General features: G+C 43.2%; 1 protein-coding gene across 2 annotated transcripts in view; it reads right to left on the reverse strand.

Annotated features, from left to right (window-relative positions):
- Nucleotides 1-14,946, reverse strand: part of LOC118774371 — a 42,392-nt gene extending 27,446 nt beyond the window's left edge. Inside the window, exons 1-4 of one of the 2 annotated variants that reach the window (XM_036523711.1) lie at nucleotides 14,888-14,946; nucleotides 13,696-13,969; nucleotides 13,128-13,337; nucleotides 12,321-12,537 (exon numbers count right to left, since the gene is read on the reverse strand). In XM_036523711.1, the coding sequence (XP_036379604.1) occupies nucleotides 12,321-12,537; nucleotides 13,128-13,337; nucleotides 13,696-13,915 (647 nt within the window). In that variant the 5' untranslated portion in view covers nucleotides 13,916-13,969; nucleotides 14,888-14,946. Of the gene's footprint in view, nucleotides 1-12,320; nucleotides 12,538-13,127; nucleotides 13,341-13,695; nucleotides 13,970-14,887 lie in introns of both variants that reach the window. The other variant, XM_036523709.1, reaches the window with a different exon arrangement.
- Nucleotides 14,947-16,342: the final 1,396 nt, after the last annotated feature.

The following is a 16,342-nucleotide window of genomic DNA, read 5'->3' on the forward strand; positions in this document are numbered from 1 at the left end:
CGACATCAGCCTAGTCTACAAAAAGGGCAAACACATGTATCTCGCAGACACTCTTTCCAGAGCTCCATGCTCAAAGACCTCACAAAGCCCATCTGAAAACACTGACTTCGAAGTCATGACCGTGAGTTGCATCTCCACAGCCCGTCTAGAAGAACTGCAAAGGCACACAGCGCAGGATGATGTGCTACAAGCCCTCAGCTCAGTCATTCAACGAGGATGGCCCTCGAGAGAAGGCCAGGTCCAGCCTGCCATCGCCCCCTTCTTTCCGTATAGGGACGAGCTCAGCGTGGACGACGGCATCATCATGAAAGGACATAAAGCAGTCATCCCCCACTCCCTGCACAGAGAGTACATCAGCATCGTGCACAAAGGCCACCCAGGTATTGAGGCAACTAAGCGTAGGGCTAGAAGCGTTGTCTTTTGGCCAGAAATGTCAAAGAACATAACAGAGGAGTTGCTCTCCTGTGCAGTGTGTAATAGCACCAAGGCACATCAGCAAAAAGAACCACTCAAGCTCCACCCCATTCCGGACCTCCCTTGGTCCACAGTAGCCGCCGACATTTTCGATTGGCACGGAAAGCATTACCAAGTCCTTGTTGATTCTTACTCTAGCTGGTTCGAGGTCGACCTCCTCCGCGACCTGACCTCAGCAGCAGTTATCTCAAAGCTAAAGAGGCATTTTTCAGTGCATGGTGCACCCCATACACTTTTCACTGACAATGGTAGACAATACACAAGTCAGCAGTTTAAAGATTTTGCCAAACAGTGGGATTTCACCCACTCCACAAGTAGCCCAGAGTTCCCACAATCGAATGGACTTGCTGAAAGAGCTGTACGCAGTGCCAAACAGCTTATGGAGAAATCACACAGGGATGGGACTGATGTTTTCTTTAACCTGCTAAACCTGAGAAACATTCCCCGTGACACGAAACTGGGCTCCCCTGCTGAACGTCTCATGTCCAGGCAGACTCGCGCTGGCATTCCTATGTGCAGCAAGTTGTTGCAGCCCGCTGCAAGGGATACCAGGCAAATCTGCGACCAGCTTCTCAACAAAAGGCTCACAGTGAAGTGTCATTATGACAAGTCAAGCCATCCACTGCAGCCCTTACAGGAGGGACAAGTTGTCCGCATGCAGACAGACAAAGGCTACGACAAGCTTGGAACTGTGACAGAGGTGAGCAGGGAGCCACGGTCGTACATTATCCAGGCCAATGGGAAAACCTACAGGAGGAATCGGCGCCACATCCTCCCTGTGGGGGAGCCACCTCCACCACAGCTCCAGCCCTAGACCCAGAGTGCCAGGATGCCAGTTCTCCTCCAGTGGATGGTTCAACACACACACCACACACACCTGAACCTGACACCACCAGTCCACAACACCCGCCCTCTCCCATAGCTGAATCACGTGTGCATGTCCCCATCCAGAACAGTGGATCGTACACTACACGTGCGGGTCGCACCTGCAAACCGAACCCAAAATATTTGTAAAAAAAAAAAAAAAAAAAAAAGGAAATGCTTCTGTCATGTTCAGACAGTAATGCTGAATGTCAATATGTTGTATGTTGTAACGTAATGTTAACTGTGTGTGTACTGACATTATGCTGGCTAATAGTGGCAAGTTAATCGTATGCCAACCAGTATCAGGTTAAAACTGTGTTAAGAATTTATACTGGACCAGCAGAGTTTAGAAGGTGATGCAGAAAAGGAAATATTTTATTTTATTAGGTCCATTCACTTTTCTTTAAATGTTAATGGCTAAAAAAAAGGGATGTAGATCATTTGGTAAATGATTATCTGCATTGTTTGTTTGCAACCAGCCACCGTACGCAGGTCTCACTGTCCAATCAGAATGCTCTGTTGTTCCCAACTCTATTCTGATATGTATCTGGCGCCAGTTAAGCTGTTGTACGATTAAACTACAGTCGAGGTATACTTTCGTGTGATCATTGACTCAAGCGCTGACAAGCAAACTTTTACAAGCTACAAAAAATAAATAGGACTACTGTAAGCATTTTAACCCACTGCTCTTTCGTTTCATAGTCACGAAAAATAATTTCCCCGGTGTTTGTTTTACTGAAAGGGTCACACATACTGGCGATTATAACAGGTCTGCGTTTATAGAGGTTATGTACTGACGTCACTTTCCCGCCGGAATACTCCTCAGTCGGACTGAGTGGCAAAACATCCTGCAACATAGCTGCCTTTAGTAGGGGAAACTGCGAAAGCGGGAGTAAAACAAACAATTATCTGCTTAAATTAAAGGCACTTGGACTCGACAGTGATCCTTACAACTTACCAAAGAACCAGTGGTCCATGGACATTGACATGTCGCCAGGAATCGGGTTTCCTGACCTTTATATGTATCCTACCTGTTTTCGACGCCGGGGAAATACACAAAGCAAAGCCTGAAGGCATACAAAAGCCGGGACATTCTAAAACGCTTAGCGTGGCTTAATGTTCCAAAACTGCGATCAATGATCACAAAATTTCTCTTTGACATCTCGTCAGAAACACTTCCTCCTGTCAAAAAAATCAAAACCAAAATCCTAGGAGTATGGTCGTTATCTCACGTTAAGCGTTTTCCTCTCCATTGACAGCCATTACAAGGAAAAAGCTTAACGTGGCTTAATGTCCCAAAACAGCGATCAATGATCACCAAATTTGTCTGACATCTCACATGTCATAAACACTGTCTCCTATCAAAAAAGCGAAACTTTCCACTGACCCCCATTATAAGGAAAACGCTAATCAATAGCGATCAACTAACAAAAAAGCAAGAGGACAGCGCTTCATGTAATGTCAGCCTAAATACCATATTCCTTGGGCTTTAATTTTGCTTTTTTGTGAGATGTCTGAGAGAAATTTGGTGATCACTGATCACTGTTTTGGAACATTAAGCCACGTTAAGCTGTTTCACTTTAAGCGTTTTAGAATGTCCACAAAAGCTTGGTCGTACTTCAAGGCGGGATTTGTTGGCGAACTTAAACTGACGAGGACACCAATGGATATTCTGGTTGTATGTGGACAGGTTTGTACAATATTTTTTTATTTTATTACAACTTTTATTTGGAAAGCTGTAGGCTACACGTATCGGTACCTGGATTCCAGCTGTTTCTGCGAATTGCAGCGATCCATTTGCTTCTCTTTTCTTTAGCTTTCGGAAGTCTGTAAAAAGATAGCTCCAATTTCTTGTTGAATCAATTTGTACAGTCAATCGCACAACAGCTCTTTCCCAGTTGAGATGTGTGTTTTCGCGGCATTCAAGCTGAACGCTAATGCTGCCACTCAGTAAGGGTGTACTCACACTAGGCAATCCGTACCGTGCCCGAGCACGTTTGACCCCCAAAGTCTAGTTCGTTTGACTAGTGTGATCGCTCCGTACCGTGCTCAGGCACGGTTCACTTGGACTCGGGCACGGAACTCGAACAAGACGTCAATGATGTGACTGTCCCATTTAACAAATATATCCGTTATAGCAACAGTTAGCTGGCTATCTGTTAGTTACACGCCCAGTCATAATAATTCCTTTAAACCATCATTTGATTAACCAGCTGACTTCTTTAAATATAACAAGCTGGCTACCTCCAAAATTTGATTGGTTAGTTCTGTAGATCTATACCTAAAAACAACTCTGTGGATCAACACATTAGCTTGATTACTAGCAAGCGAAATAAAAGTAACCATACTTTACATGGCGATGTAAGCATTGCTGTTGTCAGGGACTTAGTCAGAGTATCACAAAGGAAGCAGCCAACCTGTTTAAGTAGGTAGTATTCAACAATCGTTCAGATAGGTAGCCTGTTAGCTAACTAATTACGTTTGTCAAATCTATCGCTAGATAGCTAACGTTAACTCCCCAGCCAGTTAGCATCGATTATGCAACGCAGCTCAGGCAGCTGACGTTCAGGGAGGAATTTGGAGCTGCTTTACTCGCAGACTACAATTCACGTTCATCAATAAGGTGAGAACCAGACCCGTCATTAACCCAAATACTCTCGAATGAATTGAATAGTGTACTATCCAAGCAGTAACAGAAGATGCTTGTTGTTGTAATGATGACAGTAGCGCACACATAAGTAGTAGCCCTAACTGGTTAACATTAGCTAACATTATTGTAATTAGGCTACTGTAGTCTGACACAAAATGTCCGTCTGTCCCTTAGCATAATGACTGAAACGTCAGCTGCCTCCGTAAAAATCTTCTTATACGTGCAGCACGATTAAATGAAAACCGCTGCGTTGCATAATCGATAAATCTATAAGGCATGTGAGAGGGCCGTGTGTCACTCCAAATAAGCCACAAAGTAAGTACAATCGAACTCCATTGCGCTTTGGGAGAGCGCTTTTCCTCAACACAAAAAAGTTTCATCGTGATGACGTAAGCGTGCTCGGGCTCGGAATGTTAAGGGCAATGTGAGCGCAGGCCAGGGGAGGAGTGGAGAGTAGGGACAATCGTGCTCGGGCACGATACAAGGCAACCGGGCCTAGTCTTTCTGCCCCTCAGTGGGTGTAACTCGCAGTGACCCCGCCTACTGTGACATCACATGCATAACCTCTATTGGAGACTCAGCTAAGTTTTACGGTATCTACATAGGCGTACAGAGTCCCATTATCAGCAACCATGAGTCCTGCGTTCCAATGGCACGTTGTGTTTTCTAATGCAAGTTTATCATTTTAAAAGGCTAACTGATCATTAGACACCCCTTTTGCAATTATGTTAGCACAGTTGAAAACTGTTGTGCTGATTAAAGCAGCAATAAAACTGGCCTTCTTTAGACTAGTTGAGTATCTGGAGCATCAGCAATTGTGGGTTCGATTACAGGCTCAAAATGGCCAGAAACAAAGAACTTTCTCCTGAAACTCATCAGTCTACTCTTGTTCTGAGAAATGAAGGTTATTCCATGTGAGAAATTGCCAAGAAACTGAAGATCTTGTACAAAGCTGTGTACTACTCCCTTCACAGAGCAGCGCAAACTGCTACCAGAATAGAGAGAGGAGTGAGAGGCCCCGGTGCACAAGTGAGCAGGAGGACAAATACATTAGTGTCTAGTTTGAGAAACAGACACCTCACAGGTCCTCACCTGGCAGCTTCATTAAACAGTACCCGCAAAACACCAGTCTCAACATCAACAGTGAAGAGGCGACTCCGGGATGCTGGCCTTCTAGGCAGAGTTGCAAAGAAAAAGCCAATCTCAGACTGGCCAATAAAAAGAAAAGATTAAGATAGGCAAAAGAACACAGCCACTGGATAGAGAAAGATTGGAAAAAAAAGTGGTATGGACAGACGAATTTTGAGGTGTTTGGATCACAAAGACGAACACTCGTGAGACGCAGACCAAATGAAAAGATGCTGGAGGAGTACTTGACGCCTTCTGTCAAGTATGGTGGAGGCAATGTGATGTTCTGGGGCTGCTTTGGTGGTGGAAAAGTGGGAGATTTGTACAGGGAAAAGGGATCTTGAAGGAGGAAACCTATCACTCCATTTTACAATGCCATCCCATACCCTGTGGACGGCGCTTGACTGGAGCCAGATTTCTCCTACCACAGGACAATGACCCAAAGCACAGCTCCAAACTATGCAAGAACTATTTAGCAAAGAAGCAGTCAGCTGGTATTCTGTCTATAATGGAGTGGGCAGCACAGTCACCGGATTGAGCTGTTGTGGGAGCAGTTTGACCGTATGGTACGCAAGAAGTGCACATCAAGCCGATCCAATTTGTGGGAGGTGCTTCAGGAAGCATGGGGTGAAATCTCTTCAGATTACCTCAACAAATTGACAACTGGAACACCAAAGGTCTGCAAGGCTGTAATTGCTGCAAATGGAGGATTCTTTCACAAAAGCGAAGTCTGAAGGACACAATTATTATTTCAATTAAAAATCATTATTTCTAACCTTGTCAATGACTATATTTCCTATTCAAAGTCATTTCATGTATGTTTTCATGGAAAACAAGGAAATTTGACCCAAAGTGACCCAAAACTTTTGAACAGTAGTGTGTGTTTTAGCCAGCGAAGAGCTGGCTGTTCAACAGTGACAGTGCTTACTCAGTAAGCTGTTCACTATAAATATGCTCCTACAAACTAATAGCAAAATAACAAAACGTAATATCAGGTACTTCAAATGTGTAAGCTGCAATGAAAACAAGTGTTAAAGAAAATGTTGCTGTCAACATGTAACTTTATTGGAACAATGCATACAGGTTATAGGCTTTTACTAAAGACGTGAGGTCTAAAGCGGAACACGTTCTGTCTCACAGGTTGCTGGCTGACTGACACACACACACATTTCAGCTGTGTGTATTTTAGCCAACAGAAACCTCGCTCTGCAAGAGTGAGAATGCTTACCCATTTAGCTGATCATTGTAGCTGTTCACTAAACAGATTTTCAAAATAACATTCAAAATGTAATTGCTAAATTAAATTTAATCGCTGAATTAAAACAAACTGAAAGAACATGTGGCTGCTCACAAACTCACAGATAGTTGTGCTCACTATTGTCTCTGTGTGGTGGTGCTACAGGTTATGGGCCAGAAAGAGAAGCATGTTGACAGTTTCAGGATTGAGTGATGCTCTGTAGCATGCCACAATATTCCCACCTGTGCTAAATGCCCTTTCAGAAGGTGCACTAGTTGCAGGGATACATAGGTATTTCTTAGCCAGTTGGCAAACTCGGGGGAACTTGACATCATGGGCTCTCCACCAGTCTAGAGGGTCAGACTCACTGTCTGCATCCGCCATCTGCAGATAGCTTTCTAGCTCCTTTTTTATAACGTCTGTGCCAACTGAGGCAGCTCCTTGGTCCTTTGGGTCTTTCTTAAAGAAGCTTCCCAGAGTCTTCTTACGCTTTGGTTCAACCAGGTCTGCTACTCCTTGATCAGCTTCTGTTTGCGGTATAGTAGGTTCACCTCCTGTGGGTGTTGTCTGCTGTAAGAGAATTTGTTCCAGCTCTGATGCTGCTCTGGTCTTTATAAAATCCATCCTGTCACTGCTGATGTAGTTGGTCTTAAAGCGGGGGTCAAAAAATGACGCCATGCTCAGAAGGTCATCTGTAGCAGGATCTGAAAATTTGTCATTCAGATATTTCAGAGTCGTGGTTTTGATCTTCTTTGTGAGGTCTGTGTCATCTTCTGCCACCTTTAGAACACTACTGTTGAAAAGCTGGAGCACAGGCTTTAGGTAAGAAATACTGACATATTTCTCCCCAGATAGTGCATTAGTGAACTCCTGCAGGGGAGCCAGGGCTTTGTTTACTGCTTCAAGAACAAGGATGTCCTGCCATGTAGGCACCAAATGCCTCGTTTTCTTGTCGGCAGCCAGTACTTGGGTTATGGCTTTCTGTTGCTCAAGCACCCGTTGTATCATCATATGACGAGAGCCCCACCTGGTTGGAGTTTCAGTGATAAGCTTGTGGTCAGGCAAGCCATGTTCAGCCTGTGCAGTTGACATTTGTTTCTTCTTCCATGCGAAGGAGAAAGCACTGACCACTTTCTTACAAACGCCAACTGCACGGTCAATGCGGGAATCCTGAAAACCTTTCTCTGTAATACAAACAAACACACACAATCAAACAAAAATAAACAGGTAATTTCCTTTGTTTTCTTATCTTCATGATGACAATATGAATGAGGCCTACATTTTTACTATCAAGACAATGGCAATTTACTCAAAACCATGAATATCATATAATATTTACCATGACTATAATACGTACTTACATACTTCTTAAAAAAAAAAAAGACATTGTAAAAAGGTTTTCATTATAGTATCTGCTTATACATAACAAAAATATTAAAACCCTGTCATCATCATCTATCCATGCATAAGTCCTGAGTTGTACAAACTTGAAGGGCACCTGTCTTACAAATAGTTGTACTGGTGTGGCATTGCCCTACCAATAATCAGCACCACCACCTTAATGCTCGCTGCAGAAAATAATATGCACATAGCATACTTTAACTCATCCAACGCAGATATAAAACTTAAGTATTCCATCCAGTGTTTGTCAAAATGACACTGATTATGGTATATCAGGGCTCCAGACTGTGACCAAAATGAGCCAGTGAATTGTACACAGTGAAGAAAAAGTACCACTTTCAACCACAATGGCTAATGCAGCACCCGTGGTTACGGCACAAGGGGAATGCTATGCTGCGTGTGTATTGTAGGCAATGTGGCCCGTCCATTGCAGGCAACTCTAAACTTGTTACTGGGTCAACACAGTTTAAGCTTGAAACTTTGAAATTGCACAACAGTAAGAAACACAAAGCCTGCAGGGACCGATGCATCACCCGAAACACTGAGCCCCTCCCCACTTCTTTTCAGCAGTTAGATGAGAGTAACTGTTCAATGGAGGAGAATGAAATGGTCATCAAGTTCAACACTGCCTATAACATAGTTATGCTTTGCTTTTATTTGATAACATTTTTGTTATGTTTTCTTTTAAAATTATATAACAAAAGATGACCTATTTTGTCAGCCACTGCTCGTGGCAGAGAAACTGTGTTCCGATTAAAATATTTTGCAAATATCAAGTCTCGAGTCACTGTCAATCTTTACGTCAATGCAAAACTAGAGTATGCAAAGTATACAAAATAAGACAACTATTCATTAGCATGCAAGGTTATTGTTTAATACCATGCTGTACCAAAAAAAGGGTGCGACCTAGTGCTGGGCAGTATACCGGTTCATCCAGTATACCGGTTTTAATTTCCTGTACGGACCACGTACCGCCATACTGTAGCATAGCTGAAAAAACAGCTGTAACACTTCAATAGGCAGCAAATTATATAATATTGTTCGCCGCTAGAAGTGGTACTGAGCGCTGTGCAGTGTATTGAGAGGGGACCCCTATTAACTGTGCGTACCCTTCTTACCAACGGTTATAACTTTACAAAACAATTAATCACCCACAACTTACTGTCTTTAACAGGGCAAAACACCATGGCACACAACAATTTGTGACACCAGTGGCGGCTGGTGAGCTGGAAAGAGGTGAGCTGTTTCCAGCTCACCACCCACCACTGTGTAACACTATTAATTGTACACAAAATCACACCGCCGAACGGCATACTGGGTACAGCTCGCTAGCTAGCCAGGTAGATTAAAGAACACAAAACGGAGATGGAGGATGAAGAAAGTGAGACCGGAGTTGGAATGTTTTATTTGTTAAATGGAGAGCCAAGAGAATTGTGACTGTTCAACAGCCATTTTAATACCTGAATACCTTGGCTTGACGGATAACATATTGTGAATTAATATTAAGCTTGTTTCTTACTTGTGCAATAGAACGTTTGAAAAATATCTCTTTGAATACTTAAACACTTTGAGTATTTTAAGTCAGTTTATAGTGTTTATAGAACCATCTTAAAATATTTTGTTTTGAAAAGGAAGCAACGTTAAAGTTGCTGGCATATATATTTTCTTAAGTTCTGTTTTTACTACATTATTTTGCACAATAAAAATTGTTTACATTCTGCAACTGTTTCATGCATACCGATTCCTTCATATATTGTGTCATTTTGTGGGGCCAAGCAAACCCTATAGTAACCAAAGTCATCATTATATACATGATGAAATTAAAATGTTTTTATATTCTATGTACTCCTGACAGTAGAATAAGCCCCAAACCTATATAAAGGCCCAGTCATGCAAAAAAAAAAAAAAAAAAAAAAAACCCCGTGTGTGACAGAGTGCTGTCACTACACTTGAGTATGCGCTTTGACTGCCATACCAACGAGCCTGGCTCTTTGGCGTTACGTTCAAAGCTGCAGTTTGGTACCCCGTAGACCCAGGTTCGAGGCTGGGTGGGGTGACTGCTCTCGCCCTTCGCTACAAATGGTGTTAATGGTGGGATGGCTGGCCGTGAGTCCATCGGAGGTGTGCCCAGTGTGTGAGCCGTATGAGGGACCCCAAGTTAGATTGACCCCCGTGTGAGGCACCCCAGAGATGGGTGAAGCACTGGTGAGTGGGGGACCCTGGGATGGGAGAAGTACGGCAGGGGAATCCGTGAGGGACGCCTCGGTGTGTGAAGTGCATGGGCGCACTTCCCGAAGGGGAGGGCAGTGTGACAGAGTGCTGTCACTACACTTGAGTATGCGCTCTGACTGCCAGACTAACGAGCCTGGCTCTTTGGCGTTGCGGTCAAAGCTGCAGTTTGGTACTCCATAGACCTGGGTTCGAGGCCGGGTGGGGTGACTGCTCTCGCCCTTCGCTACACCGTGATATACCGTGAAACCATCAGAATCTTAAAAAATACTGTGATAAAAATTTTTGGTCATACCGCCCAGCACTAATGTGACCAAATCATGTGCTGGTGCGACTAACTGAGAAAGTTGGTAGCACCAGTGCTACCCGTGGAAAAGTTAGTCTGGAGCCCTGTATATTTAATAATAGCCTCACCAAGGAAATGCAAGGCTAAGCCCTTTAAATAAAAAACAAAGAAATAACTAGCTATTTATCCTCGACACTTCCCTCTGCAGTGGACTAGTAGCTCCTGAAACTGAAATTCAGCATCCTTAATTTCGCTTTTAACATGTCACTTGGGTTTTGTCCTCTTTAAGTTAATCAGACAATGTTCATTTAGACCAGCCACATATTGGACATAGCTGTCAAGCAGATTAATTACCTGGCTAACCCCCGGAGGAATATCATGAGTTTCGGAAAAACATTACAACGTTAGGTGGAACATTAGGATCAGGGGAGGGGGGTAGGCTTAACCACAAAGCTGTCTTTTCAAGTTAGCGGGCTAACAACGTTAACTTTATTAAACACGTGAAGTGCTTAAAGGCTATTTTATTCCATAAATGGAGAGTCAATAACAGTTGTTGTGTTAATTCCACACAAATTGTTATACAGCTAGTTTTCTGAACAGGAAATAACCCTCCCTCAAGGCTATCTCAGACTATGCTTCTTTCTGACTCGGATCCTACTGCAGCTGAAGTCAGGAGGATAGAGTGACACTTTTCAGGTCAGTGAAAATAACCTCACTGTTTAAGCACTCAATACACTCATTGTGTATATATAACCTCATTATAAACATTCAATGTAAACAAATGTTAATCCCAAGTCAGCGCTTACAATGCTGTTCAGACTTACCAATGGCCAGATGAAGACGGTGTCCAAAACACTGCAGTCTCATCCAGCTGTTGAGGTCCATGGCCTTCACCATGTTGGTCGCGTTATCTGTGGTCATGCACACCAGGAGCTCTTCTTTCAGTCCCCAGGTCTGTAGCGCCTCTCTCAGTCCTTGGGCAAGCAGCTCTCCCGTATGGTCATTGGGAAAGTAGGAGGTTTGCAAGCACCTGCTCACTAACTTCCAGTCATCGCTGATATAGTGCACAGTCAGGCTGATGTACGGTTCCGACATGCGGCTTGACCATAGATCAGTAGAGCAAGCGAAGTAGGCCACTGTTTTGATCTCGGACTCTACCTTTTTCCTGCATTCCTGATACTTCTCTGGCAGTGCCGTTTGGCTGAAGTACTTCCGACTCGGCATGACATACCTGGGCTCTAAAGTATTTATCATTTTCCTGAACCCCTCTTTCTCTACTGTGTAAATTGGCAGCATGTCTTTGGCGATGTGTTCAATTATTGCGTTTGTGATCTCGTTCCATCGTTTGCTTTTCTTGTCGTAGGGACATGCACTGACAAACAAGTTTGCTCTTTTAGTTTGCCTCAAATTTGACTCGCCATTTGGTGTCGCATTTTGTTTTGAAGCAATTTCACGCATTCTAACACTATCACTGTACTCGCTCCTATGGCTGTTCTTGAGATGACTAAAAAGGTTGCTCGTATTACCGCTTTTTGCCAAGACATGCCGCCTGCACAGTTTGCAAATTACCTCAGTTTGCGCAGTGTCCCTCTTTCTGAACCCAAACCAAGTCCAAATTATCGAAGTTGCATTTTTCCTAGGGACCAAGTCTTCCTCTTCTGTCCACCCAGCAGTGTCAACATCCTCATTAGCTTTTCCCTCCATCTTGGCTTGTGTTGATGTTGATTTTTGGGCCACACTGTTTCCGGTCATGGAAAAAAAAAATCACTGGACCACGACTGTCTTTTTTTCCCCAAAATGTTTATCAGTCTGGCTTAGCCTATTCTAATTATTTTCTTACACTATTAAATCATAATTACATTTCCATAGCTGTTTATGATTTTAAACAAATTAAACAATGAAGTACCACTGTAGAAGGTATAGTAAAAATCCACACCGTTGTGTGAATCCATAACGGTATACCGAAAAGTAAGGTATACCACCCAGCCCTAAGCACGGGCTGACAACACAAGCAGTGGCACAGAAACAAGACATCACTAACACAAAATTACCTCTTGTCTTCACGGTGCTCATAGTAGCCGTGCCCTCGGGCCTCATCGTAAGGTCTCTTACGGCCGTAAGGGCCATGGCGGTCATCTTCGAATTTAGGCTGGGCTGCCTCCTGAGCCTCCCATTCATTGGCTGGTTCTGGCTGCCACTGCTGCTCCTCCTCTGGCTTCTCAAACTGCTCCTCCTCCTTCTTCAGTTCCTTTTTCATTTTATACTCTTCTGAACACAAATAAGACAGCATTGTTTCAATGTTGTTTTAAACTCATACACCACATGCATTACATTTCACAAAAACTGCATGTCATCCGCTTGTGAAGCTAGGAATTAACTAAAACAATTTTGGGTCAAGTACTTTTCTCAAGGATATAGTAAGAAGTCACCAGAGGGGAATCAAACCAGCAAATTTTACAAGCCCTGCTCCTGACTGCTATATGCCAAAGGGGGAAAAACTCACATGCTGATATGAAGCTGTCAACATAAGACATTTTACTATTAGCAAGACAGACATTTTAATCAGAGTCCTTTTCAGGTCTGGACATGTGAACATTTTTATGGATGAGACCAGCCAACATTCTTTACCAGATAGCTATATAGTTTTTTTAAACCACAAACCATGTATGCCCATTTCGAACACATCACTTGGGAGCTTCTGATGATTACTCACAGGAGGCAAATGCATTTATACGACCTATTTCAAACAAACAAAACCAAGTCTCAGTTCTATCAAGCTGAATTCACATGGGCTGACCCCTCACAGGCAACACAGCAGCTTCAGACAGCACCTCGTTCCGGGTACACTCCGCACTCACCCGGCTTACTCTCTGGTTCCAGCAGCTCCTGCTCGTACTCCTGTTTGATCTCCGGCACGTTGCCTGCAGCATACTCGCTCATGCCGTAGCCCATATCAGACGCTTCTTCTATGTCCATTTCCCCTCCCTCTCCATTTTCCTCTTCCTGCTGCTCAGGGTAGTCTTCCTCCTCCTCCTCGTCATCATCCTCTTCTTCACCTTCAACTTCATCTACTTTACAAAAAACAAATCTTCTTAGGTACTTATTGCATAGAGAGGGTAGGTGCCTTCTGGCATCAATAGAACAAACAATGGCTCTCTTGGGAGTTTCAGAGATCACCGATACGAAACATCTATACAACTACATAATCCTGTTTTACAACACTAGCTATTTTAGTGCTAGATACGGTACACAGCTGAGGAGACGTCAACCACACTACAGTGATGTTAATCAAACTTTCAACCCACAGACAATACTACCAATTACTACAAATCAATTACTTTTCTTCAAACTATCGACATGGACTGTACCTCATTTGAGTCACGTTGCATAACACGCCACACTAGCTGTTACGTTAGCCTACTATACCTTCATCCTGATCATCGCCGTCTCCGGCTTCCCCGCCGATGCCGTAGCCCTCTCCAAGGGCAACCGGCGCCCCGCCTCCTTCCCTAGTGGCCTCGGCCTCAAGCGCAACCTGCAAACTATCGATGAGGTCCGCTTTCAGGCCACGGGTGTCCAGCCCTCGCCGATGAAGTTCCTCTTTCAGCTCGTTGACTTTCAGTTTCTTCACATTTACTCCACTCATGTTGTAAATCTGTGAAGGAATACCTGTTTTTTTTTTCCTTCTCAAAACGCCACTCTGCAAAACAAACCAAAATAAACAATTAACCATGCTCAGTGCAGTTTAAGGTCCTGCAAAGCTTTAACTCCGACACATTGCAATGACTGGCGCTCCCCACTGGTTTATTTTTCTTGAGATAGCTAACGTTGCGGTACTGAATTTAGGGCTGCGAATAACTATTTTTAGCGCAATAACAGCTATCCCCAGTGTGTGGCGTTAGGTTTATTCCCGTATTGTTTTCCCCTTCAGTCATATCTCATGAGGGAGCACAGTTTGCCAAGGCCATGTGAAATGCTTCCCGGGGAAAAACGCCACTGTATCTATTCAATGTTGATATCACAGCAACAGCACTATGCTGCCTGCTTCCACGTGGTAGATAGAAAACACATGGCTACAAAGATAAAGAATGAAAACATATGATATGTGTTTTTCAAAACTATAGGTAAGTTAACCAACATATAGATACAAGTGATATTTTTCTGGCCCGGAAGCATTTCACTGAACTCTGGCGGTGTGCTCCTGCATCAGGTATGACTAAGGGGAATAAACCTAACGCCACATACCGGGGACAGCTGTTATTGCGCTAAAAATAGCTATTCGATATATCGCGACAGCTATATCGTGCAGCCCTACAATATTTTTGCTGAAATACAAAGCGCATAAACAGAAACTCGAGAACTAGCTATAGAAATCCAGACATTTAATGTCATGCAAAGAGCAGGTATGTATGTAGCCAGGTACCTTACAAACATTAACATTTGCACAGCATCACCACCTAGTTGTAGCTACTTAACCAGATGAACTTGTTTAGCTGATACAGTAACGGATGCACTAGCTAAGTGAGCTCGTTAATACACGAAAAGCTCCAAATAGTGTCTACCGGCATCTGATGTAACATTAGCTAGCATAACACTGCACACCAAACGTTAATATTACCTATTTCAGCTGCTGGTTTCACACCCGTATCCCTCGCCTCACTCGTTATGTCCAGCTCCACAAAATGGACGATATTCCTCCCTCCTTCAGCAGCTCCCGTAGGTGAGCTCAACGTCACCACACCGCCCCTTGTGATTGGACAAAAGCGCTGCCCATCTAGCTTCGTTCGTCAGTGTTCTCCGGATATCCAAGTTTTCGTGCCATAGAAGTGATGGGAATTCCAGCTCTGTTTAGTATTCCGGATCATTTCGCTCAGATCAGCAATGACAGCTGGTTCTTTCTTCCACTTCTGGCTTAATTCAGCCAAATTTAGCAATGACCTGTGATTGGTATGTGTGCACGTATATCACTTAAATTATTCAATGTAATTATACTAAACCTAATAATTTCCAGAATACCATTCTTTTACATAACCTTTGGTGTAAAAACATCAAACACTATTACACATGTGTATTGAACGTTTTATTTATATTGAACGTTGTAAATTAGCGTTTCGCTACAAACACTAAACACAGTGCATCTGGTCCCCGTGAATAAATGTATGTTACAATTCTAACATCCAGTCAGTGTATGGAGTGGCTGTGGCCGAGCAGTGTGGCGAAAAGATCATCCTATTATTCTGTATTGTATTAATTAACAAAAAAAATAAATAAAATAAAATAAAAGAAAGCCGCTCTCAGACGGGAGCTCCCATCGTTCACGTAAAGGAGCCGGCTCATAGAGCCGACTCGTTCGCGACCGACACATCACTATTTCATAGGTAAACGCAATTTGTAGATTTAAAATGATCGACACGAGTGTGCGGGAGCGTGATCTGTGAGGAGGGCTTTTATATACCTAAACAAACACTTCCCTGATGGGGAACTCATCTATTAATTTATGCTTTTGAAATCAATTTGCAGCTTCAAAATGTAGTGAATATCAACATAAATTTTATGAACACTCCAGTAATATATAGCATTCAACATTAGGATATGTTTTCCCTACTACCACTCGGAAGAAACAATGTTTTCTTTCTGCTTTGTGAAGGTGTATGTTTTCTGTCTATGCTCTAAATGTGCGGTCTTTGTGGTTCAGTTCATGTGTTCAGTAACCGATCTATTTTTTAAAATCATGCTGGAGGGCAGTATACTTGAATATTCCTTGGCAAAGATTGACAAAGAAACAATTTGTGATATTTTTCATTTCATGAATGGATGATGAAAAATATGTAGACAAAGCAATCCCATTTGCAAACTGCGAGGCTGAAATGGGTTACTTCAGAAGGGATTAAGTAAAAATATGTTATATCATCTGGAAATAAATTTGCTGTGGAAACTTACACCAGGTTTCCAGATGATCTCTCCAAGGGATAACATGGAGAGATGAGGAACAATGGGTTTCTATCACTGCAGTAGTAGCGGGCAACTTGTGGACCAAGGGCCACCTGCAGCCTGCCAAACTCCTCAGTCCGCC

This window comes from Megalops cyprinoides, chromosome 3 (genome assembly GCF_013368585.1).
Source record: "Megalops cyprinoides isolate fMegCyp1 chromosome 3, fMegCyp1.pri, whole genome shotgun sequence".
NCBI classification, from domain to species: domain Eukaryota; kingdom Metazoa; phylum Chordata; class Actinopteri; order Elopiformes; family Megalopidae; genus Megalops; species Megalops cyprinoides.